At 39.0% G+C, this 24,322-nt stretch overlaps 1 protein-coding gene across 1 annotated transcript in view; it reads left to right on the top strand.

Annotated features, from left to right (window-relative positions):
• The first annotated feature begins 13,858 nt into the window (after positions 1-13,858).
• The window catches only part of IMPG1 (interphotoreceptor matrix proteoglycan 1), an 82,603-nt gene continuing 72,139 nt past the window's right edge, over positions 13,859-24,322 (top strand). Inside the window, exon 1 of the mRNA XM_043510546.1 lies at positions 13,859-13,925. Coding sequence (XP_043366481.1) covers positions 13,859-13,925 — 67 coding nt within the window. The remainder of the gene's footprint in view (positions 13,926-24,322) is intronic.

The raw sequence follows: 24,322 nt of genomic DNA, 5'->3' as shown, positions 1-24,322 counted from the left end.
GAGCTAGACAGCTTTGTTTTATAACAAATGACTCTGTAGCATCCTAATGGTGGTAACTGATAGTTTGCATTGCAGACAAGCATCAGCTCTGTCAAGTAATCAGTTTTCAGCTAGACCAGTTATGTGGTATCAGCCTTCGTCTCATATTAAATTCTCCTTTTGTCTAGTCCATCCTCACAAGACATGAAACACACATATATTCATTATAGCTTTTACAAATTAAATAGTGAGATGTTATTCAAAAAAATTTCTGTAGAATTTGCTTGGGTAGGCAGAGGTTCTTGGGCATGACAGGAAATCAATGTCAAAAATGCTGTTTGGGGAATTCTAATGTATTTTAAACATTTCCCCATATTATTGACTCTGTTATATTTGTTAGTGGGAATCTTTGTCTCACAGATGTGATAAAGACTTTTTGTTACCGCATTAGCTAAAATGAATATTGATATGGCAGAGCTATTACAAATGATGAAAAATTGATCAGACTGTCATACTGTCACAGAAAAGAAGGCTGTTTCTACATTCAAAATAATTAAATTAAAAAAGGAACACAGAGTCCATTTCAACTCACTTTCAAAGCTGGTATTCATATTGACAGTGGTTCCTTCCACAGATGTTTAAGGTATTAGGATTGGACCTTTGAAGTCATCTAGCCCATCCTCTATCATGGAAGTACTAGAGAACTGATAAATTTCGAAAAAATCCATTATTTCCCTGCCTGACTTGACAAACTCGTGGGGCACATTACTCCATTGTCCAATTGGCCTTCCGTGTGATCATGTGAGTGATAGTTTAATCTCATTTTTAACTTCTCTATTTTTATGCTGTTATGCCTCAGTATACCTGCATTTCACAGTCCCATTTTTTCTTCGGTTAGGTCATTACAATTACTTATGTTATTTTGGATACTAATGCAGGCCTTTTTCCCACCTTCGATACGTCACCTTACCTAAACCTTTCGTGCTTTTTGATTTTTTTAATATTGTCTCAAATTAATCTGTTTATGTTTTAAAGCAAAGTATTTAAAGGTGCATGTGGATTTGCTGTAACTTGAAGTTTTTAAATCAAGATTTGAGGACTTCACTAACTCAGCCAGAGGTTATATATCTACTATAGGAGTGGGTGCGGCAGGTTCTGTGGACTGTGATGTGCAGGAGATCTTAATGGTCTGTTCTGGTCTCAAAATCTATGAATCTATGTGGTAATTCTGCAATATGGCTACACTGAGAGAAAAAAATGGTCTCTTTGGTCTTCCAGTCACTACTTCTCCCTTTATATATTCCAATATAGTATTTGACTTTTTGCAACAGCAGCAGCAGACTATATCATGCTCTTATTCACTCAATTTTCACTATCACCCCCTCCAACCTTTTTCTCTAAAGCATTCTCTCCATTTCTGCATCAGATTATCTTTCGCCAACAGTGAAATTCACCCCTGTGCAGAGAGCCTATATACCACATATATCTGTTCTGTGTTATAAACTCTATCCCACATACAGGGTGCAGAGGCCTTGTGATGGCTCTGTGTGCAAAGAGAGTTTACTTACCAGTAACTACTGTTCTTTGAGGGTTGCCTCTGTGTATTCACACTCAAAGGAACTGCCTTGAAAATCCCTATCTGCTGGTGGGGGTGGGGGTACTGTAGCATTCTTGCATAAGGGTGATGTCATAGCTTTACTCTGTATAAAGGAGTGTACACACCAACCTCCTCAGCAGCCTTCTTCCAATCTGCAGAGTTTCTGATGTGTAACCTCTCTCATCTTTGAGAGCCTCTGTGTATTCCCACTTGTGGGAGATTAGCAAAATGTGTTCCATCATGCAGATGCATAGAGAGGAGATCTTAATTAAATATGGACAGTAACACCTCTCTCCCAAACTGGAGATGCTAAATCCAAATGCTAAATCCAAAGAATGAAAGTATGCATGGAACTCCAAATTGCTTCTTTGATATCTCCACCAGAGGAACATATCTAAGGCAGGCTTCTGATTCTGTGATCTCTCTAATGGATTCCTGCATCCAGGAGAGCATCTTCACCTGTAGGCTGGAGACGGGGGCTGTTTCTGGAGCCTTCTAGGGCATTAAAGTCTGTTAGGAGTGGTGCACTGTACTAGAAGAAGTTGAGCAAAATTGTGGACCGCTATAGGAGAGGGCTTGAAGGGTCAGAAGGGAAAGGCTGACATCCTAGAGGTTAAGAAAAAAAATCACACACCAATGGGACCTGGTTGTTTTCTATGAGGAGATCAGACAGCAAACGTCAGACACCAAAACACATTTTTGTTGCATTTCTCTCTCACACATGGGTTGTTGTTTGGATGTTTAGTTGGACTTTTTGTTTGTTTGTTTCTCTAGTGAATTTTGGAGTCATGGGGCTGATGATACTGCTATTGCCTCTGACAAGATGCCTATGAAAGGAAGAAAAAGCTGTCAGCAGAGGGTGCTGCTGTATAAAAGAGTTGCCGCCCAAAGAAAGTGACCAACCTTTCCCTTCCCCCCCATGTCACCGCCCCCAACAGTAGCAGAACCAGTGGGCTCCGTGACAGCAGTAACGGGATTCAGAGTGCGCCTTAGGCTGGGAGTACGAAGTCACTGAGAACACTGTGGGAAGAAGCAGAGTGAAGTTGGGGAGCAGGCTTGAGTGGATGGAGCTGGGGGTGAGGAGAAGGCTGGAGAGCTGGAGCATAGAGTCTGGGAAGAAGCAGGGTGAGGGGAAGGAGGCAGGGTCTAGGGTAAGTGGGACCACCAGACAGCAGGGTACATGGAGGTTAAAGGATCATCAAATGGTATTTTTGTAAATAAAATCTTGGTGAAAAGGTGGATAAAATACATTGATTTTGTGATAAAGTGGAAATGGATTGTGGGAGAGTAAAATTAGTTTGTTGATGTGGGGGATGGAGTGGGGGAATGAAATGAGTTTTGTGGGGATGTGGAACAACAGATTTTGTATGAGACAGAGGCAGTTTGTGAGCGTGGCGATTGCTCACCCCCATTCCCTCACCATAACCCACTCAGACATAAAAAATTCCTTGCCCCAGCCACCCTGCCTGAGGAATTGCTATATTTGCTAAAGGGCGTTGTGCAGTTGCATACTGCCACTTTTAATTTCACCAGAACACGATCTGTCCTTTCATTGGTGGTTCACATGATGAAAACATTTGGGAAGCCCTTTGCTCAGTCTTGGACCAGTCTTGTATATTCTCTTTTGGGCAGAAACTGCTTCTTACTGTGCATCTGTAGAGTGCCTAACACGGGGTATCCCTGATTTCTGTTGAGGCCTGTAGTCACTGCTATAATACTTAAAATATAAACAATTACATATTATAACAACATCATAATTTTAAAAGACACAAGGAGTGGAGATTCCACCACACTCTGGGAGAGATTGTTCTACAGTGAAATTTTTTCTTTTACTGAATCTAAGCTTTCCATTGTTAATTAGATTTCATTTTATTATGTCTACTTATACTCCTTGCAGCATGCTAAACAGTTATTCTCCCTCCTTGATATTTATACCTTTCAGCTCTGTATTTGCATCTGAGTTTGTTGGATTAATCAATTAATCAAACTGAGATGGCTGTTAGCATTTCAGAGATCTATACAGGTGGGTGTAATGGAATAAACTATGAAATGCATGAGGAAAAAATAATACGAAACATTATGAAGTATTTTCCAATAATTTCTTTAATTTTGGGCTATTGACTCAAGACAAAAATCAGTGTAGCTTTGACTCTAAAAACTTAGTAACTGCTCAGAGCTGAATGGACCCTCTGAGGAGAATGAGCTAAGAACTCTTAAATAGAGTGGACTGAGGCTGCACACTGCTGGATGTGAAAAATATCTGTCTGTCTCTGTAGCAGGAGGCCAATGCAGCTCACTCACTATGAAAGTAATCATTGCCTGGTGAACAGTCCAGAAAAGCTCCAATACTTCAGGAAGCAGCTAGGGAATCTACACATTTAAACAATAATAAATTAAAGTATAAGAATTTCAGGTTTCAGAGTAGCAGCCGTGTTTGTCTGTATTCGCAAAAAGAAAAGGAGTACTTGTGGCACCTTAGAGACTAACAAATTTATTAGAGCATAAGCTTTCGTGAGCTACAGCTCACTTCATCGGATGCATTTGGTGGAAAAAACAGAGGAGAGATTTATATACACACACACAGAGAACATGAAACAATGGGTTTATCATACACACTGTAAGGAGAGTGATCACTTAAGATAAGCCATCACCCACAGCAGGGGGGGGAAAGGAGGAAAACCTTCCATGGTGACAAGCAGGTAGGCTAATTCCAGCAGTTAACAAGAATATCAGAGGAACAGTGGGGGGTGGGGTGGGGGGGAGAAATACCATGGGGAAAAAGTTTTACTTTGTGTAATGACTCATCCATTCCCAGTCTCTATTCAAGCCTAAGTTAATTGTATCCAGTTTGCAAATTAATTCCAATTCAGCAGTCTCTCGTTGGAGTCTGTTTTTGAAGCTTTTTTGTTGAAGTATAGCCACTCTTAGGTCTGTGATCGAGTGACCAGAGAGATTGAAGTGTTCTCCAACTGGTTTTTGAATGTTATAATTCTTGACGTCTGATTTGTGTCCATTCATTCTTTTACGTAGAGACTGTCCAGTTTGGCCAATGCTTCGTTACCAGCACTCCCAGCTATCTTCGAGACACCACCGATTTCCTGAGGAAACTACAGTCCATTGGTGATCTTCCTAAAAACACCATCCTAGCCACTATGGATGTAGAAGCCCTCTACACCAACATTCCACACAAAGATGGACTACAAGCCGTCAGGAACAGTATCCCCGATACTGTCACGGCTAACCTGGTGGCAGAACTTTGTGACTTTGTCCTGACCCATAACTATTTCACATTTGGTGACAATGTATACCTTCAAATCAGCGGCACTGCGATGGGTACCCGCATGGCCCCACAGTATGCCAACATTTTTATGGCTGACTTAGAACAACGCTTCCTCAGCTCTCGTCCCCTAATGCCCCTACTCTACTTGCGCTACATTGATGACATCTTCATCATCTGGACCCATGGAAAAGAAGCTCTTGAGGAATTCCACCATGATTTCAACAATTTCCATCCCACCATCAACCTCAGCCTGGACCAGTCCACACAAGAGATCCACTTCCTGGACACTACGGTGCTAATAAGCGATGGTCACATAAACACCACCCTATATCAGAAACCTACTGACCGCTATTCCTACCTACATGCCTCTAGTTTTCATCCAGATCATACCACTCGATCCATTGTCTACAGCTAAGCGCTACGATATAACCGCATTTGCTCCAACCCCTCAGACAGAGACAAACACCTACAAGATCTCTATCATGCATTCCTACAACTACAATACCCACCTGCTGAAGTGAAGAAACAGATTGACAGAGCCAGAAGAGTACCCAGAAGTCACCTACTACAGGACAGGCCCAACAAAGAAAACAACAGAACGCCACTAGCCATCACCTTCCGCCCCCAACTAAAACCACTCTAACGCATCATCAAGGATCTACAACCTATCCTGAAGGACGAGCCATCGCTCTCTCAGATCTTGGGAGATAGACCAGTCCTTGCTTACAGACAGCCCCCCAATCTGAAGCAAATACTCACCAGCAACCACACACCACACAACAGAACCACTAACCCAGGAACCTATCCTTGCAACAAAGCCCGTTGCCAACTCTGTCCACATATCTATTCAGGGGTTACCATCATAGGGCCTAATCATATCAGCCACACTATCAGAGGCTCGTTCACCTGCGCATCTACCAATGTGATATATGCCATCATGTGCCAGCAATGCCCCTCTGCCATGTACATTGGCCAAACTGGACAGTCTCTACGTAAAAGAATGAATGGACACAAATCAGACGTCAAGAATTATAACATTCAAAAACCAGTTGGAGAACACTTCAATCTCTCTGGTCACTCGATCACAGACCTAAGAGTGGCTATACTTCAACAAAAAAGCTTCAAAAACAGACTCCAACGAGAGACTGCTGAATTGGAATTAATTTGCAAACTGGATACAATTAACTTAGGCTTGAATAGAGACTGGGAATGGATGAGTCATTACACAAAGTAAAACTATTTCCCCATGGTATTTCTCCCCCCCACCCCACCCCCCACTGTTCCTCTGATATTCTTACTTGTGGCACCTTAGAGACTAACAAATTTATTAGAGCATAAGCTTTCGTGAGCTACAGCTCACTTCATCGGTTGCATCCGATGAAGTGAGCTGTAGCTCACGAAAGCTTATGCTCTAATAAATTTGTTAGTCTCTAAGGTGCCACAAGTACTCCTTTTCTTTTTGCGAATACAGACTAACACGGCTGCTACTCTGAAACCTCTGATATTCTTGTTAACTGCTGGAATTAGCCTACCTGCTTGTCACCATGGAAGGTTTTCCTCCTTTCCCCCCCCCTGCTGTGGGTGATGGCTTATCTTAAGTGATCACTCTCCTTACAGTGTGTATGATAAACCCATTGTTTCATGTTCTCTGTGTGTGTGTATATAAATCTCTCCTCTGTTTTTTCCACCAAATGCATCCGATGAAGTGAGCTGTAGCTCACGAAAGCTTATGCTCTAATAAATTTGTTAGTCTCTAAGGTGCCACAAGTACTCCTTTTCTTTTTATAAGAATTTCAGTATCTCTTTGGAAGAACATAGGTCCTAACCCTGCTAAAATAATATTGCATCTTTCCAATCTGGTTCGTCTGAGCAGTGAACGAAGTTTAAAATATGAAAACAGGCAAAATACATCTCTCATCAAAGAATACTGCCAAAATGGTAAAAAGATATTCTGGTGGGAATGGGCCCTCAATAAGAATTCATCCAATAGACATTTCACTTAAACTTTATCAATACACGATCCTTGATATCGGAAGTGCCAAGTGAACAACACAAATAAGAGCTCTTATAATAGGTTCTGCAAGGGCTGACATTATCTGTGGGTCATCAGGTTGTATAAGCATGAATAATATTTCCCAAAAGGAAGTATGGAGGACACACCAGGACAGATCCTTGAAGAAACTAGGGAAGAAAAGAAAAAGTAGAAGTAAGCAGGACTAAATATACAGGGGACAGAGCAATTATTTGAATTATGGTAATGTCATGCTGAACAGACAAATAAAGCAATTTAATAGTGGTAACAAAATTTCAAGGTTAACAGTGTCAGATTCCATAGAGGCCTCTGACAGCAGCAGTAGGGGAAAAACAACAACTTTGGTCTTCAAATAAACACAGGTTATTACCTACACAAGGGCATACATGATGCTGTGGGATGAATAGAAAACAGACTGGAACCTATTAACAAAACAAAACAAACTCATTTAGATGGGCAGACAGTACTTGTAACTTGGAACCTTCCTCTCAAAAATCTTTGCCAGGAAAGGTATATAGCAGAATTTCTCTAAGAGTCCAAAAACCATTGATTTACAACTGAAAGTAACTGAAGCTAAGAGACTGATAATATAGACTGAACAGTACTTAAACAGGTTTCAGAGTAGCCTCCGTGTTAGTCTGTATTCGCAAAAAGAAAAGGAGTACTTCTGGCACCTTAGAGGCTAACAAATTTTTTTGAGCTGTAGCTCACGGAAGCTTATGCTCAAATAAATTTGTTCGTCTCTAAGGTGCCACGAGTACTCTTTTTCTTTTTGCGAATACTTAAACACTTCCCCAAGCATTCTCAAGCATTAAATGAAGAGGTAATTAAATGCAATCTCAAGCTGACCCCCTCTAACTTCCCTACGGTTTGTCAAGAAACTCTGAAAAAGTAAAGGATGGACAACATGTTCTTGGTATGCATTCAGTAGTACATATGTTTATTTGTCTATTCAGCATGATATTTCCATAATTCAAATTGCTTACCACTCAACATGACTGAATACTTCACTTTCTTCCCTTTGTCTTTCTTCCCCACATTGCTATAGAAAGAAGCTGAGCTATCAGTTAGTCCCATTTTTCATATTTCTGATTAGACAACATGTATCATGAAAGATGGAGTCTATATATGCCTGGCTTTGTACACAGCTATACCTTAATTACTGCTGAATTTTGCAGAACTGATAACTACAGTCATCAATGTAATGTGCTGTGACGCTCTGCACCCCAGAGTTGTGGCTGTGCTGAGTGATAACAGCACCTAGAGGGATTTGCAGCTTGTCACTAGCAAAACATTGTGAGAGACAGCCGAGGCTGAAGAGTTAAGAGGGCACAGCAGTCCCATAGTCCCAGGCTGTACCCCAGGGATCCTGTCACACATGCTATACATGTCATAAATGTTTTGTGGACACTATATCCATCTACTAAAACTAGAAAAATCCTTTCTGAGTTGCAAGAGGAAAACAACTTGTCAAATCAGCAGTTGAAGAAGCAAATGTTCCAGTTCATTAGAGCTTCTATGTGTTAGATGCTTAAGCAGCTCTTGGAATAACAGAAAATTGTGCATGAGTATGTAGGCAAGTACAAGATAATCTGGATTGGCAAATAAACTACTGTATATCTCCACGGACTACAACCTAGTGGCTAGTTTGGCATTTTCCTGCCCATCATAAATAACCATTTTATATCCTATGTAGACATTTGGTACATCACAAAAACATCATGTACTATGACAACATCAGCAATCTTTGTTCACTAGAGGCCAGATTGAAATAGAAAAGGATGTAGCCCATCAGGGCTGAGGTATATTTGCAGAGATACATTCAGAACCATGTCTTTCTCATACTCTTATCTGCCTGTCAAATTTAAATGCATCTAAATTCATCAACCTTTTTAACAATTCCATTGTAAATAGAAAATGAAGAAGATTGGTCAAGAAGTCAATGCCAATAAGACACCTGTAACTCACTCATCATGTAAATGTATCCATGTGACTACCTTTTTCTGTTATAAATAAGAATGAACGGTGCCAATATCATGTTAGTAATAATAACACATTATCCTCAAGATGGCTAGTGGTGGCACTACAGCAAAGAAGTATGACTCAGAAGACTTTTAGGGGTATTATTACTATTTCATTCTGATTTAAAATGAGTATTAAAAGCTCTGATGCTTCTATACATATAAGCAGATGCAGAGCTGCATTGAACTAACTTTTGCTGCTGTCCTCAAACTATCTGGCCAGTCCAGAATTTCACAGCATTTTCTGTAACTGCAGAACTGAACTTCACCAGAAGTCCTTGTCTTGAGGTATTTTTAAATGAGGCTTAATCTTTTTCACTTCACAAATATTTTGTTTTGTCGATGAGAATGTGTTGTATGAGAACATGATTTTCTTTCTTTATTTCAGTATAAAGGAGAAGAAAAGTGTGATGGCTGAATGATTGTAGAGAAAAAAGTACAAGGAAATACTATCCAATGGAAAAGGCTAGAGGATGTGCAAAAACAATGAATGATCATTGTGGTGAATGAGTTAAACCAACCATAGCACCGATTAGTGCCAGGGACTAGGCTTTGGTAAGCAGAAAGCAAAACGCAAATAATAAAATAATGTAAATCTTACTTAATAGTGATAATATTAATAGAGGGACAGGAAGAAAATAACCAACTAGTCCACTTCTCACTGGTGTCTTTGCTCCTGCAGAAGCTTTTCATGTATTTTTAGTCCTATGAGCAGCTGTGACAAGTCTGATGCTACTCCTGCAGTTCCATTCCTAATTTTACTTCTCTCCCTGCTCAGCGTAAATCATCAGCATCATCGACAATGGTCCATCCAAACTGGATCATGGTATACGCATAAGAGGTCTAATCAGGTGCTTGAAGAATCCGCTTATGGCTGACACGTCCAATTTGAGCACGACACAGCTTGTTACAAATTTCATAGATCCATATATTGTCTGAGTTAGAGTCCAAGATTACCACACGCTGCTTTCTTCTTTCTCACTTTGCTTCCATCCTCTGGATCAAAGCCACTTCCTCTTGAGCTGCACCCAGTGCCAGATATTCTCTCCAAATTGGATGGGATTCTTTGCACTCCTCCCAGCTTTTTACCTTGGTGCTGAATGACTTCATGTCATTTTTGCACACATTGTGGTATTGCCATAAAGGGTGACCCTGCTTTCTTAGAGCCATCCCAAATCTCACTGTTCAAAATATTACTGAGGATATGGTCTCCTCCCATTCAGTGTAAATAATGTAATACTAATATATGCTTCCATAACTGTGGTACAGCTCTCTGAAGCAGTATAACATTAAAAAGGAAAAGAATATAGTTGACCAAATCACGAGCAGTAATGTCTCAATATATTTAGGTTCTGCTCCTATACAAATCAGTGTCAAAACATTAAAGAGCAAAGTCATTAGAACAATTATTAGATCACTTAGAAAGAAGTTTCAGAGTAGCAGCCGTGTTAGTCTGTATTCGCAAAAAGAAAAGGAGTACTTGTGGCACCTTAGAGACTAACAAATTTATTAGAGCATAAGCTTTCGTGAGCTACAGCTCACTTCATCGGATGCCACAAGTACTCCTTTTCTTAGAAAGAAGTTTGTTTACTTACTTCTAGCAGACTTTCCTGCTGTTTCCTGCTACTTTCTTGCTGTTATCATGATCATGGGAGGGAGCATGTAGTTCCTCAAATTTAAACTTAGCACTTCTTGGCTCAAGTACTTTCAGAGACACTGCAAACTCTTTATTTACTACTTACAAAATTCTAACTCCAGTTAGAATAAGGCTTGTTTATAAAAACAACCTGCCCATAGAAAGACTGTGTATGTGCTTTATTGATTTGTAGGATCATAGAATTTAAAGGTGAAAAGTGTCTCCAGGAGTTCCACTTAAAAATGTATGTTCACTGTACAGAGACAAGCTAAGATTCCCTCTAAAGGACTGGTGTCATATCAAAACTCTGATGTAAGGTTTTCCTAAAACGCAGTTTTTGTGAAAGAAAAGGAAGGAAACAGTCTTTTGTCAGTTGGAAGTTTTACTTTAAACAGCAGAACTAGTGTATTTTTTCAGATATATGCACTGATTCATTGCACTAACCATTAATAGCTCTAGTTTGCCAATTTAGGTGCACTTATCTTGTCTGAATGGATATTTCAGCTTGCAGTACTGCCCCTTCCATGCCTCCTTGGCATATTTTTAATGCATTATTGAATTTCAGCCAGAATCAAAAAAAGATTTTGCCTCTTTAAGAATATATAATTGTTGTTGACAGCAAACCAGCTAGAAGAATCACTTCCAGATTAATTAACAGTGACCCATAATTAAAAACAGCAGTACTTAGAGATGGAATGGTCCCTTGATAGTATTGCTTTAGCTATAATGAGTGTTTATCATTATTGTTTGCTTGGACTGTAGCAGTTATCAAGGTTAGTTATAAAAAATTTTAATTAAAAGGAAATATGTAAAAGGTACTAGCCTTGACAGAAAACAACTTGAAATATTCATGATTTACAGATCATCTCACTATACTCAGATCCCAGCAGCATAATTTTTAGTCATGAACTTGCTGTATAGCCTAATATTTTCCTTAAACTAGTACATTTAATTAAAAAGAACATTGTTAAAGTGTTTTCTTTCTTTTAAAATCAATTCTCTACCCAAGGCTGTACACTGTAAAACCTTGAAAGTAAAATTTCATTTCTAAACATGTATTCTTCCATTATTCATGAAGGGATTGTTGTCCAATAGGGGAGGGAGGAAAGACTCCTGTTCTAGGTCCCTAGCTCTGATAATGACTCATAGTGTGATCTTCAGCCAATCTCATTGGCCTACACTTTCAAAAGTGTCCTCTAATATTGGTTGCTTCAATTTGACACCTGGGTCCAGATTTTTAAAGCTATTTGGGTATTGCTACATTCAGTGTTGCACAGCCTAACTGATTTAGGAACCTAAATCTCTTTTTCAAAAGGGATTTAGGCGTCTAAATCCTATTGACTATTAATGAAATTTAAACTTCTTAGTGCCTAAATCCCCTTTGAAAAAGAGATTCAGGATCCTAAACTAGTTAGGTGTTGCGACGGTGAGTGCAGTAACACCTAAATAGCTTTAAAAATCTGGGTCTAAGTGATTTAGGCAGCTAAGTCCTATTTTCAAAAGTGAATTAGGCTCATAAGAGCCAAATTTTCATTGAAAGTCAATGGGAGTTCTTGGTGCCCAGCACCTCAGAAAAATCCCCCTCACTTACAAAAGTTAGGCAAAAAATGGAGTCAACCAAAATCAGATGATATTTTTGAATACTTGACTCTTTTCCCTGATATTTCATTTTATCCACCTTTTAAATAAGGTTTGCTAAAACTTAGCTGGCTCTTAAGAGTGCTTGATAGGTTTGATTATAGTTTGAAAAGCATTTCAATCCAGATATGAGAGGTGTAATATTTGTGTAAAGGTTAATTATGTTCTTCTGTGCAAATGTCCTCAAGTATAAATCCAGGTCATCCTTCATTCTGGCTGTATTGATGGCATGGATTTCTTTGTGGTAAGAAGGCTGTTGAAACTTTTGTTCTGAAAACAACATAAAAAGTTACTATGGGTTTTGAAAACAGATAAGGAGAAAAAAGTAAGGTAGGTCAAATTTTGGTCCCAGCAATGTCCCTGTACTAATTGTTCCAAGTATTTAGAAGAGGGTGATCTTTGTTTTCTTTTGCGATTGTGTAAATCCCAGGTAAAAATAGAACACTGACCAGGTTCAAATGAAGGTTGTTCTTAAAGCAACTTGTACATGCAGAACTAGAAGGATGCTTGTTGCCAGCAAATAGCCTCCGTTTGTACAGTACAGTCACCACATAAATCTCTAAATAGGACAGACAGCTGTAAATGCCCACCTGACAGCCCTCCCTGATTAACAAAACTTTACAAAATGCTTTTGAAAATAATGTAGCAAATATAGGACATAAATATAACAAAGGGCCTACCAAATGTTATGTAATTGGAATATTTATTTATATAACTGTAAAAGAACTGCTTGTAACAGTTTGTTCACTCATTGGCCTGATTGAGCTAGAGCTTGAAATGCTATTTCCCTCCTCCCCTTTTTTATTCCTCTCCCTATAACCACCTCCTCCCTCCTCGATTCCTCATTTGGAATCAGATTGTTCCAGTCCTGATTGCGACAGCAATTTACTGCTGAGTCATGGCATTTTACCAGTGAAACAGAATGGATTGTCCATCATCAGAGCTCTGATAGAAATATTGCAAAAGCAAAAACTTTTTGGTGTGAGAAAGGAGAAGAGCTCCCAAGTCAAACACTGCTGAAAAGCTCCATACAGTCACAGTTCTTTCAGACAGGCAATTAGTCATCTTCTTCAAAGGAAGTTCACCATTTGTTATGGTCATACATTTCAGAAATAATACAATCAACTATCGCCATCATTTCGCAATGCCTCTGCTGACATGCCATATTACTGGAATGTCCAAATGACCAAAATGTACAGGTAATGGCCACTAGAAGAGGCTTCTGTTGTTTATCATGGTGCTACTGAAGTCTTCTGGGGCTGACAGATGCCACTCCAGAAGGTTAATAAGATGAAGACAGCTCTTCCAGCTGGACTATAAGAGGGATTATGTCTGAGCAGTAGATAAACAGATTATTCCAGAAACAGACACTGTTGGGTTTTTTTTAAAAACTTCGTCACTCTTATCACATTTAGGAGTTTACCACTCCAGTCCCCCTTTCAGTCTCCTGGACTACAAGTGTGTGTGTTTGAGGGGTTTGTTCAGTAACTGTGTTCTGGCACCTGTTTCACACTTTGCCCGAGATTCAAAACATTTCAAACTGTTGAGCACTTTCTTAAAAAGGTAGAAATATGAGGCAGTTTGGGAATTTTAGTTCTTAAAAAGAAATCTGTTAGCCAGTCTAAACAAGTCATATTTCCTGCATGACAATCTTTGAAAGTTCTGAATTGCCAGCATGCATTTGAAAACTGGATTAATATTTCTGGTCATTTGTCTTGCTCTCCAAATTCAAGGAAGCAAAGGTAAGTTCACCTGTAAAATGATTTTATTTATTTATTTTGTGTCATAGTTGAAAAATTTTTGGAAAGATCAAGTGGTTTTCCCTCACTATAAAAGTCATTGCCTAGAATTGGGTGCTACAAAAGTCTAGGTTAGTGACATTGTTAACTTGACAGGCTACCCTAAGAAAATGTTGACTTAACTTGTATCATGTAGGTTTGCTCAGCATTAAATTCTCTGTAAAAGATTAGTTTATTTACTTATTTATGTTTCTAGATGAAAGAACAATTACAAATTATATAGAAGGGGCAAAATAGCTGAAGTGAATGCATAAGAAAATGTTTGTACTCTTAATGAGAATTCATTGTTACTGAACTGAAAAGAAAGCAACAAAGTGTATTTTTGGTTTTACTGGGCATTGTCATGGGCAACTTAAAAGACTCCTAGGTATATAGACAAATATTGTAGGTGGAAACAATACTGCCAAAAAACAGAAAATAGCAATACAAATAAGGACTACGTTACTGATAAATGTGTAAAGAAGAACAAGCAGAAAAATTTAAACATTATAAAAGAAAAATGAAAAAATACATCTGCTGACTTAAGTACTTAGTGAAAAAATGTAAAAAAAAATCATAATAGTACTTTTTTCTGGCATGCAAAATAAATTTAAAATCTGTTTCAATGAATAGATTCCTACAAAAAATAAATAAAAGGAAGCATTGATTTGTAAGCCTTTAGGAAGAATAAAAGCAAGACAAAACAGAGACAACTATTCTGTATTCAGTGAAGCAACTAACAATTGTTCCTTTAGACATATTGAAAAGTTCACAAGTCTTTCTTTAATTGTTCAACATGAACAAGAACAAAAACAAAAACATGAAAATGTGTTTTTCCCCTTGTTCATTTACATACAGGGAAAAAAACATCAGATTTTATTCTTATTACAAAAGGTTGTTGGGTTTTTTGTTTGTGTGGCTATACCGAAAGGAGGACAGGGGACATTTGACATGGGTTTAATCAGGCCTCAACTTTATTATTAAATGTCTGGGATTACCCGGTAGATAAAAGTGTACAGTGCAGGTAAACCCCATGTTTATTCCATAATTATGCAGGGGGGAGGGTTGTTTGTTTTATTTCATTTTTGGTTTGGGGGTTTTATTTCTTTGTTGTTATTTTTTAGATTGCATACTAACTTTTCTGTCTGTCTTTGACATTTTTGTAATCTAATTAAAACCCCAGGTTGCTATTGCTTTACACTTTGCCTAAGGGATTCATAAATGGCCTAACACATCTTACTTTCTTTCAATCCTAGTCATGTTAGTTAAATGCAGAGATCAGACAGTATCAGAAAAAGAATATTTCCATTTGTATATAAATGTTTGTAGAGGAAGAGAGAGCCCCAGCATTCTTCAGTTTGTTGTTAATAACATTTAGAAAACTTTATTTATGCAGCAAAGACTATTACCATTTTTCTGTTTGCAGATTTTGTTTTTGTTTTTTTTAAATAGTGGTTTTATCTCACTGAAATATAGACAGACAGCTATAGAGAGCATTTAGTTCATCCAAGTATTGAGGATGATTTACCTTGGCAAAACATAATGTTAATACATTTACAAAATTATAAGATGAAACTTATTCCGTGTTATTATTAATGCACTAATGATGATATGAATATGTACAATTATGATTGTAAAACTAGAAAGAAATGAAATGAAAATTAAAGCTGAATATTCTGTCTTATCATCATTTGTTGTACCTAGATATTGCAATACATTTGATAACCGTATAATTGGATGGCATTTTACAAAGATAAGTTTAGGCTAAATATTAGGGGAAACTTACTGAACAAAGTGCCAGACTGGTTTGTGAGTGTTTTCTGCAAGAGATTTAATAGAAGTCCCATTACTGGAACATTTAATAATACCTGTGGAAGACATGCTAGATAATATCTAGGGATCATCTTGCACCTAAAGAGGGAAAGGACTAAATGATTAAATGGATTTTTTTTCATCTCTACTATTTCTAATTCTTCAAAATAAACAGCAACACACAACCGTTTGATCAAATATTATTGCAATACTTAGTAACAAAGATTATGGGAATTTCATGGCTTTTCTTGGTTTAGCTGGCAGTAGTTTGTTATGTACATTCATTTTTAATAATAATTGGAAAAATTCCCACACCCCAATGTTTAGAAAGTATGTCCACACACATATTGGGATTATTTTTGTTCTCATACATATTCATGATTAATATTGTATAGTAAAACATTTTTAAAACTAAATTCTGCTCTCAAATATACATGCATTGACTTCAAAGGTATTTAGGTGTTCAGTGATGCAGACAGGTGGCTCATGGGATTCTCAGAAGTGCCAAGAACCCAGAACCTCAAACGTATTTAGGTGCCTAATCAATGGGATTCAGGTGCCTAGCTGCTTTTGAAAATCCCACTACTTGACTATCTACATCTTCAGGCACCTAAATATCTTTAAAAATCTCACCCTAACTACTTAAATTCAAGTAGTGGGTGTTAGTGGATAGCAGAAATAATCTAGATGTGTTCAAAACTTTCATGGCCCTTCCAGTCTACTATACAGTGCAACTGCTGTACATGTATAGTTGGAAATACTAAGCATTCCTAGGAAATTGAAGGCTCAAATGCAAATTAACTTTTTTCCTTTAAAAAAAAGAAATCTTCAGAACACTAATAGCCTCTAAACTAATTCATGGATTAATCAATTGCTGATTTTTTTTCCCTATCACAGAACTGTGAAACTCAAATTGTTATTTTCAAGGCGGCCAAAAAAAATTGAGTTAGTTTTCTGAGATATTTTATTTTCTCCCTATCCATCTAATTTTGCTTTGAGATCCTCAACAACCAAGAAGGCTACACATGTCAAAGGGGGTTGCTAGAGATGAATACAAGGGGACTTCATGGGCTGAGTACACAGAACTTCAACAATGCTCCAGAACTTGTTAGTCCTAAGAGGATCCAAAGACTGAACTTGAACTCGCATTTTATGCATTACTCTACCACTAAGCTGGCACAAACCTTTTTTTAACACAGAAAAAAAACCCAACACAAAGTGTGTGCTACATTACAACCTAGAATGAATGTGTATTACAAAGCACTGAAAATACAAATTCACCAATGAAAATGTTGAGAGGCTTTGAGCTATAGCAGGATCTCCTAAAATTATGTACTGAAATTATGTACTTTTATACCCGGCTTTCAGTAGGAAAGAATATACGCTAGCCGCATAACAGTGCTCAAGGCTGCTACATTTCAGGGGATTTTTTAAGTAGACAAATATTCTCCATTCACTCACAGTCATTATTTAGGAGACAATGGCTTTGTGTGTGCTCGGTGAAATCATTTTAATTCAGTCTGACTTATCCCTTCCCGTTGAGCTGTGCCAATTCAACAGTAACTGTTGCAGATTTTTGTTACTGTAATTGTCCTTGAGAAAAGGGTTAAACAAATCTATGCCAAAGGAAGGGGGGGAATCATTAAAAAATTCAAAGAAACAAAACATGGAAATGCCAGATTTACTCATTAAAATTATTCCACAGATCATCTATGAAATAAAAATTCATCTTGCTGAATTAAGGACAGTAGCTTCCCTGTTTATAAACAACTGAAAAAATAAAATTCAGCTTACTCTGAACGCAAAAATAGTGAATTAATTAGGAATGGTTTTTAATATTTGGCATTCCTTGACTTAACTCCAAAGTTAAATATATGTAATAAAATATTAGTATTGTCAGTGAATATTAAACCAGAGTAACACATGTATTATAGGTTTGCACACCAATACTGTGGTGATTGGTGCATTATAAATACTTAGACAAGATAGCTTTTAAGAGAACAACAATAGAGATGACCCTAGAGAACAAGATATTTATCACCAATAAAGGGCTGTCTCTCCTTGAAGGATCTAAATTAAAGGCCACAGAGAAGGGACTTTATCCCAAATTACTTTCCACATGATAGAAGCCATATTATAATTTAGTATGTTCTGCACAAGTTCTTATAGTGCCTTCATAACTGTGGTATCTTAGTGCCTTCTAGTCGGACATTAAGTAACAAGACTAATATCTGTCATGTGTGGTTCATGTGCTCTCATCCTTTTCTCAGGAGAAAAAACTGTATATGCATTCTGGTGTATTTGTTATGGGGTTTAAATTTTTTTTCACCCGAAATTACATGTACATGTTTGTCATGGACACAGGACTAGCTGTGTCTCTGCCCCTTTTCTGGTCTTTCTGAGGGCACCCTCTCTGAAGGCCTCTTCCCCTTACATAAGAACATAAGCACGTCCGTACTGGGTCAGACCAAAGGTCCATCTAGCCCAATATCCAATCTTCCAACAGTGGCCAATGCCAGGTTCCCCAGAGGCAATGAACAGAACAGGTAATCATCAAGTGATCCATTCCCTGTTTACCCATTCCCAGCTTCTGGCAGTTCTCTGTTTTGCTTCTGGCAACATCCCCTGTTGCCCGTTCCTGGCTTCTGGCCTTATCTGTCTTGGGCTGGAATCTTGGTATCTTAGACTGGGGCCCAATAACACTTACCACCTTGCAGGCCAGACTGGATTTCAGGCACCTTCAGGAACCTGTGGTTTTGACCAATACCCTTATTAAAGCAAAGGGTTTTTTTTATTATTAAATAGTGGGAACAAGCATTAGAGAAAAAGGGATTCCTCAATAACAAAGAGCTGCCACATCTTTAGTTTCACCTACTCTTACGTTTCACTAAAGGCTAAGTTAGGACATTACATTATATTAAAGGAACAGAACAGAACCAACTTACATTCTCCTAGCAAGCCCAGATCCTCCTGAGGGTCCCTGGGTCCCTCAGTCCAACCCATTCTGTTCAGACATGTTTCAGTACTCCCCAGGAGAGCAGGCTAGAGCCATCAAGGCTGTTTACTTTGGCATTGCCTCTTAATGACCCTTAAGTGTAAGTTAGGAGACACTTAAAAAGGGGGCTTCTTTTCTCTTTCCCTAGGTGGGGAGGCTAGTTCAGCTACCCAGAGTGACCCCTACAGTGAAGGGTTCCACCACAATTATGGGACAGACATTGCCAGATCTAAACACTATATTAACAATCACCAAAGAGCACCCCTATATTTTCACAAAATTGCTAATAGTTTATGCCTAATGCAGTTGAGATCCCCATTTGTGCCTCACAGACTTTAATGTATTAGGGAAGTACTGTTATCCCCACTTTACCAAAGGGGAACTGAGGCACAGAGAGACTAAGTGATTTATCCAAGGTCATACTGAAAGGCTGTGGCAGAGCAGAGAACTGAATGTAAGACTCCACGTCCCAATTAACACCCTAAACTCTGCACCATCCTTCCTTTCTCTTAGGGTGGCTATGTCAAGAACCTTACACTTGGAACAAAATGTAGTGAGGTTTGTTGTGGTTCTTAACTCCTGTATAAGTTCATTGCAGATTCATGGACTGAGAAAGCTCTATTTCCTGCACTGGTAAGCTTTACCTTTGCAGCGGACAGTTCCATTTGCCTGAGGACTGGTGTCCTTATCCCAGAGCTTTAGGTGATCTTTTAGACACCATGGCTTCAGACTCCTAAAAGTACTTTCTTCTGCCAACCAACTTACTTCAGCTTCAACCAGCTGCTTCTTCACCCATTAGTTGATCTTCTCCAAGCAATGAACTATCTTGGTGGTGCTTGTACATATCAAAGGATAGATAAAGTTGGATGTCATCTGCAAACTGGTGGTACTTGAACCCATGTTGTCTCACAGTTCTCCTAGTGGCAGCATGTAGATGCTGAATGGCATTGAATGGAGCAGTGGTTCTCAACCAGGGATACGAGTATCACTTGGGGATACTCAGAGGTCTTCCAGGGGGTACTCAACTGATCTACATATTTGCCTAGTTTTACAACAGGCTATATATAAAGCAATAGCAAAGTCAATACAAACTAAAATTTCATAGACAATGATTTGTTTATACTTCTCTATATACTATACATGAAAGTAAGTACAATATTTATATTCCAATTGGTTCATTTTATAATTATATGGTAAAAATGAGAAAGTAAGCAATTTTTCAGTAATAGTATGCTGTGACACTTGTGTATTTTTATCTGATTTTGTAAGTTTTTAAATGAGGTGTAACTTGGGGGTACACAAGACAAATCAAGACTCTTGAAAGGGGTACAGTCATCTGTAAAGGTTGAGAGCCACTGGTATGGAGAATTGATCCTAAAGGCACTCTTTAAATGAGGGGCCTAGTAGCAGAGGTGCAGTGTCTCTTCACTGTCCTTTGGGTGCATCCTCAAGGAAGGACTCAAATCATTACAAAGCATTCTCTGGTACCCTTGCCACCTCAGGTGGGGTAGCAGTATCTTGGGGTCAACATTATCAAATCCTGCATAGAGATCCAGGAAAATGAGAATGGATGTCTGTCCTCTATCCACTAACATCAAGAAATCATCCACCAATGACATTAATGCTATTTCTGGCCCATGTCCTTGCCTGAAACCAGAATGTGCTGGATCCTGGGTATTGGCTTTAGCTAGATGAGCTCATAGGAAGTCTTTGGCTAGTTTCTCTAAGAACTCACTCAGGAATGGAAGATTTTATACTGGGCAGGGCTTGAATAGATTTTTTTTTTTTGCTTGGCCAGTTGCACTCTCAGAGCTTGGAGTGGCAAATTTTTTGCTGGGGGCGGCAAAAAAACCTAGAACCAGCCCTGGCCATTGGTTATTTCTGTCAGGAAAGACCCACTCTCTCATGATTCTCTTTTATCAGGTAGGAAGGGCAGGGTCCAGATTCACCTGTCTTAAGTCAAGACTTCTTCAACAAGACCAATACTTTCTATAGAGTGAATGTGTGAACTCAAACTGAAGATGAGCTGTTTGTTGGTCAGTGTATAGGCTTGGATCCGTGCAACAAGAGGAACCTTCCCAAACATGTGTGATCTTTTCAGCAAAGTAGGAGGATTGTTCTTCACTGAACATGATGTGGCGTAGACTTGGCTGTAGACTGTAGGCAGTCAGTATTAATGAAGCAGTTTTCCACCCTCACTAGCTCCTTAGGCTGGGATTTGGCAGGTTCTGTGGAGTCTGAGAAGAAGGTTCTCTTGGCCTGTTATACATCCACACCACAGACTTGGAGAAAATCTGTTTCAATCTGTCTGCTTCAGCATTTGTTTTCAGTAATTGGTATTTGGTTTCCATCTCTCTCTCTTCATCTGGTTTAGGATGTCTGAAAACCAAGGACATCTGTGTGGGCAAGCAGGGAGAACAAGACATTTGTGGGAGGGGAGCAGTGTGTCACTGTGATACTCAGTTAAGGAAATTAATTCCTTCCCATTCACTGAAATTCCAAAGCAACTTGTGCACCATTGAGTGAAAACAGTGATGTCTGGTACTGCAATGCTAATCCAATGAAGTTCCTTGTGGGAGAAGAATCAAGATGCCATTATTTAGTTCATTATCCCTTTGCTTATCCATATGAAAGCCATTGCTTTAAAAAAATGTGTTTTGCAAATCATGTTTTTTTCCTAATCAAGAGATTTAAGACTGTCATTTTGTAAACTTCATATTTGGAAATAAATCATCAAAAGCTCTTCTATTGTTTTATTTTAATACATGTTCTTGACTCTCATGATTTTTCTTTACTAATTATGAAATTGGATCAGTCATTCATTCATTCAAGGAAAATGGCCTCAGCAGTTCATTGTCTCATTTGAACATTGTATTACTGTAAGACAATTCCTCCAGACTTTGATGGGAATTTTACTTAAGTAAATAATGAAGGCCACCTTCATGCTATGGAGCAGCTAGAGATGACACACCAAAATCACAGTTCTCCTGGATTCTCAAGGACAGAAATCCCATGCATTCTGGGACATGCCAAAGATTGTGGCTCCATACAGAGCTCCCTTTAACCAAAAAGAGGCTGGATAGCCATCTGTCTTGGATGGTTTAGACCAGCAGTTCTCAAACTGTGGGTTGGGACTGCAAAGTGGGTTATGACCCCATTTTAATAGAGTCACCAGGGCTGCCTTAGACTTTCTTCAGTCTGGGGCTGAAGCCTGAGCCCCACCACTCAGGGCTGAAGCCAAAGCCCCAGGGCTTCAGTCCTGGGTGGTGGGGCTCAAGTTACAGGCCCCCTGCCTGGGGCTGAAGCCCTTGGCATTTGGTTTTAGCATCCCGGCCTGGGGCAATGGGGCTTGGGTTCCTTCCCCCCACCCCACACACATACACCCCCCTGCAAGGCAGCAGGGCTCAGGCGGGCTCAGGCTTTGGTCCCTCCTCCTGGGATTGTGTAGTAATTTTTGTTGTCAGAAGGGGGTCACGGTGCAATGAAGTTTAAGAACCCCTGATTTAGACACAACAAATCCTACATCTTGGGCAAGGGATTGGGTCCCTTCTAAATCTTATGGTGCTATGATTCTATGATAAGATTTATGGGGCCATGATCTCTATGTTGGATACTGCTTCACAACACACTTAGGGTGTTTTGGGCTGTTTTTTTTGGGGGGGGGGGGGAATTGGCAAGGGAAGTTGAGACAGGCTCAAAATTATCTACCATGAGGCAATCACTGCAGGTTTGTAGAAATACACTGTAGCAGAAAGTGGCCATCCTCCAGCCCAGGGTTAGATTAAGGCATTTGTACTATAGGCTTGTGCCCATGGTCCCAGATCCTGGAATCATGTGATTACTTCAGACTCTCACTTTTAATTTTTTTTGAAGATCAGTTTTTATCCCTCATATTTCTAAGCAAAAGCTTGGAAATGTGACCCGAGTGTAGCCAATATATGTTACCTGTGTGAGTTGGCAGACAGCCCAAAACAATAGCACCAAGAAGCATAAACAGCACCATACATTACACTATGGGGTGCTAAGCCTAAGACCCACCACTCTGGGGGCCCTGCCAATATACCTGAGCAAAATACTGTGTTTTTGTGGGCTCAGTCCATCAGCCAGAGCAAATAAACACACCCAAATGCTGGGATAAGTACTGGGAGACCTCTTCTAACACACCTGTTGTTCCCAGTTTCCCAAAAGGAGAAGGCCAGTGCTGTCACTCCTAACGCAAAGAATGTCCATGCTTACTGTCCCTGCCACCTGGGAAGATGAGGGGGGCCCTGGCACTGCTGCTCTAAGTGGAGGGCTGGGACGCATGGGTAGAGACCTGCATTGCCTTAATCTGGTCCCGTTCAGTCCTGTCGCTTGTTCCCCTCGTCAACCCCATCTCCATGGAACTGGTGTAGAGGGACTCCCAGGTGTCAGGACACACTGAAAGAGTGTGCTGCAGAGGCCCTGCCCACTACTGGCAGGTACCACCAGATTTGGTTCATGATTGCTCCCTCTCGTGAATGGGAGTATGGTTCTAAATAAGAAGTCCAGCACTTGTCCTTTTATCTGTACCAATTGCACCTATTGCTTATATGTTAGCTTCTTTCTTCACTTTATACTAATCAATCACTTCTAGAGAGCTGCTGATCTATTTTTAATTGTATGTCATTATCCTTGCCTACTGCTACAGATATAAATATCAAATAGTGTACTGCGTTACTTGCTGTACACTTAATTCTTGGTATTGGGTGACCTAAACACATCGATAGGAAAGCTGTTGAAATAACCCATTTGGTAATTGTTTGTCAGTTTCTTTGTTACCAGTTACTGTTTTCTTCCTTGACTGAGTCTTGGGTTTTAATTAGTAATTAGTTGGACTATGAAGGCAGTATGCCTCATTTATCAATCAAGCCTTCCTCTCTACACTTGGAGAACATGCTCTTATATTACAGAGACTAACTTGCTTTTTTTTTTTATTGATTTCAAACTTTGGGTTGGTTTCAGGCAGTTCTTTTCTTTTCCTCCTGAATTATTCAAACTTTAACATTTTTGTCCTGATATCACCCTTTACTTTTCTATTCAAGAATTCACGATTTTGAAACTCTTCTCTTTGCAGATAATGAATTTTCTGGTATCTAGTCAAACTAAATGTCGTATTCTGAATTAAGCCAGTAGCATAATGCAGTCATGTGGGTATATTTTGCAGACCTGAAAAAGAAAAAATGAGAACTAGGAGAAACAGGTAGTATTGGCAGTCAGAAATAAGGATATATTTATAAAAGGACATCCACTGTAATAATAGGAAAGCAACTATGGATGCAACCTCCTTGTTTCTGTCTTTAGTAAAAAATCCCACTGACCTACTCCATGAAGTTTTTAATTTTTTTTTTAGGAGTTCTGTTAAATACCCACATACTCTCCTTTTATCAACATGTAAATTAATAGAGCTGGTCGGGAAATTTTTGATGAAATATTATTTTGTCAAAAAATGCTGATTTGTTTAAACAAACTTTTCACATAAAAAGGTCAGTTTGACAAATTTCCCAACCCCAAAAATTTTTGGGAAAAAAATCAA

This window comes from Dermochelys coriacea, chromosome 3 (genome assembly GCF_009764565.3).
Source record: "Dermochelys coriacea isolate rDerCor1 chromosome 3, rDerCor1.pri.v4, whole genome shotgun sequence".
NCBI lineage: Eukaryota > Metazoa > Chordata > Testudines > Dermochelyidae > Dermochelys > Dermochelys coriacea.
Note: the sequence above shows the minus strand (reverse complement) of the source record. Positions and strands in the feature narration are given on the sequence as shown.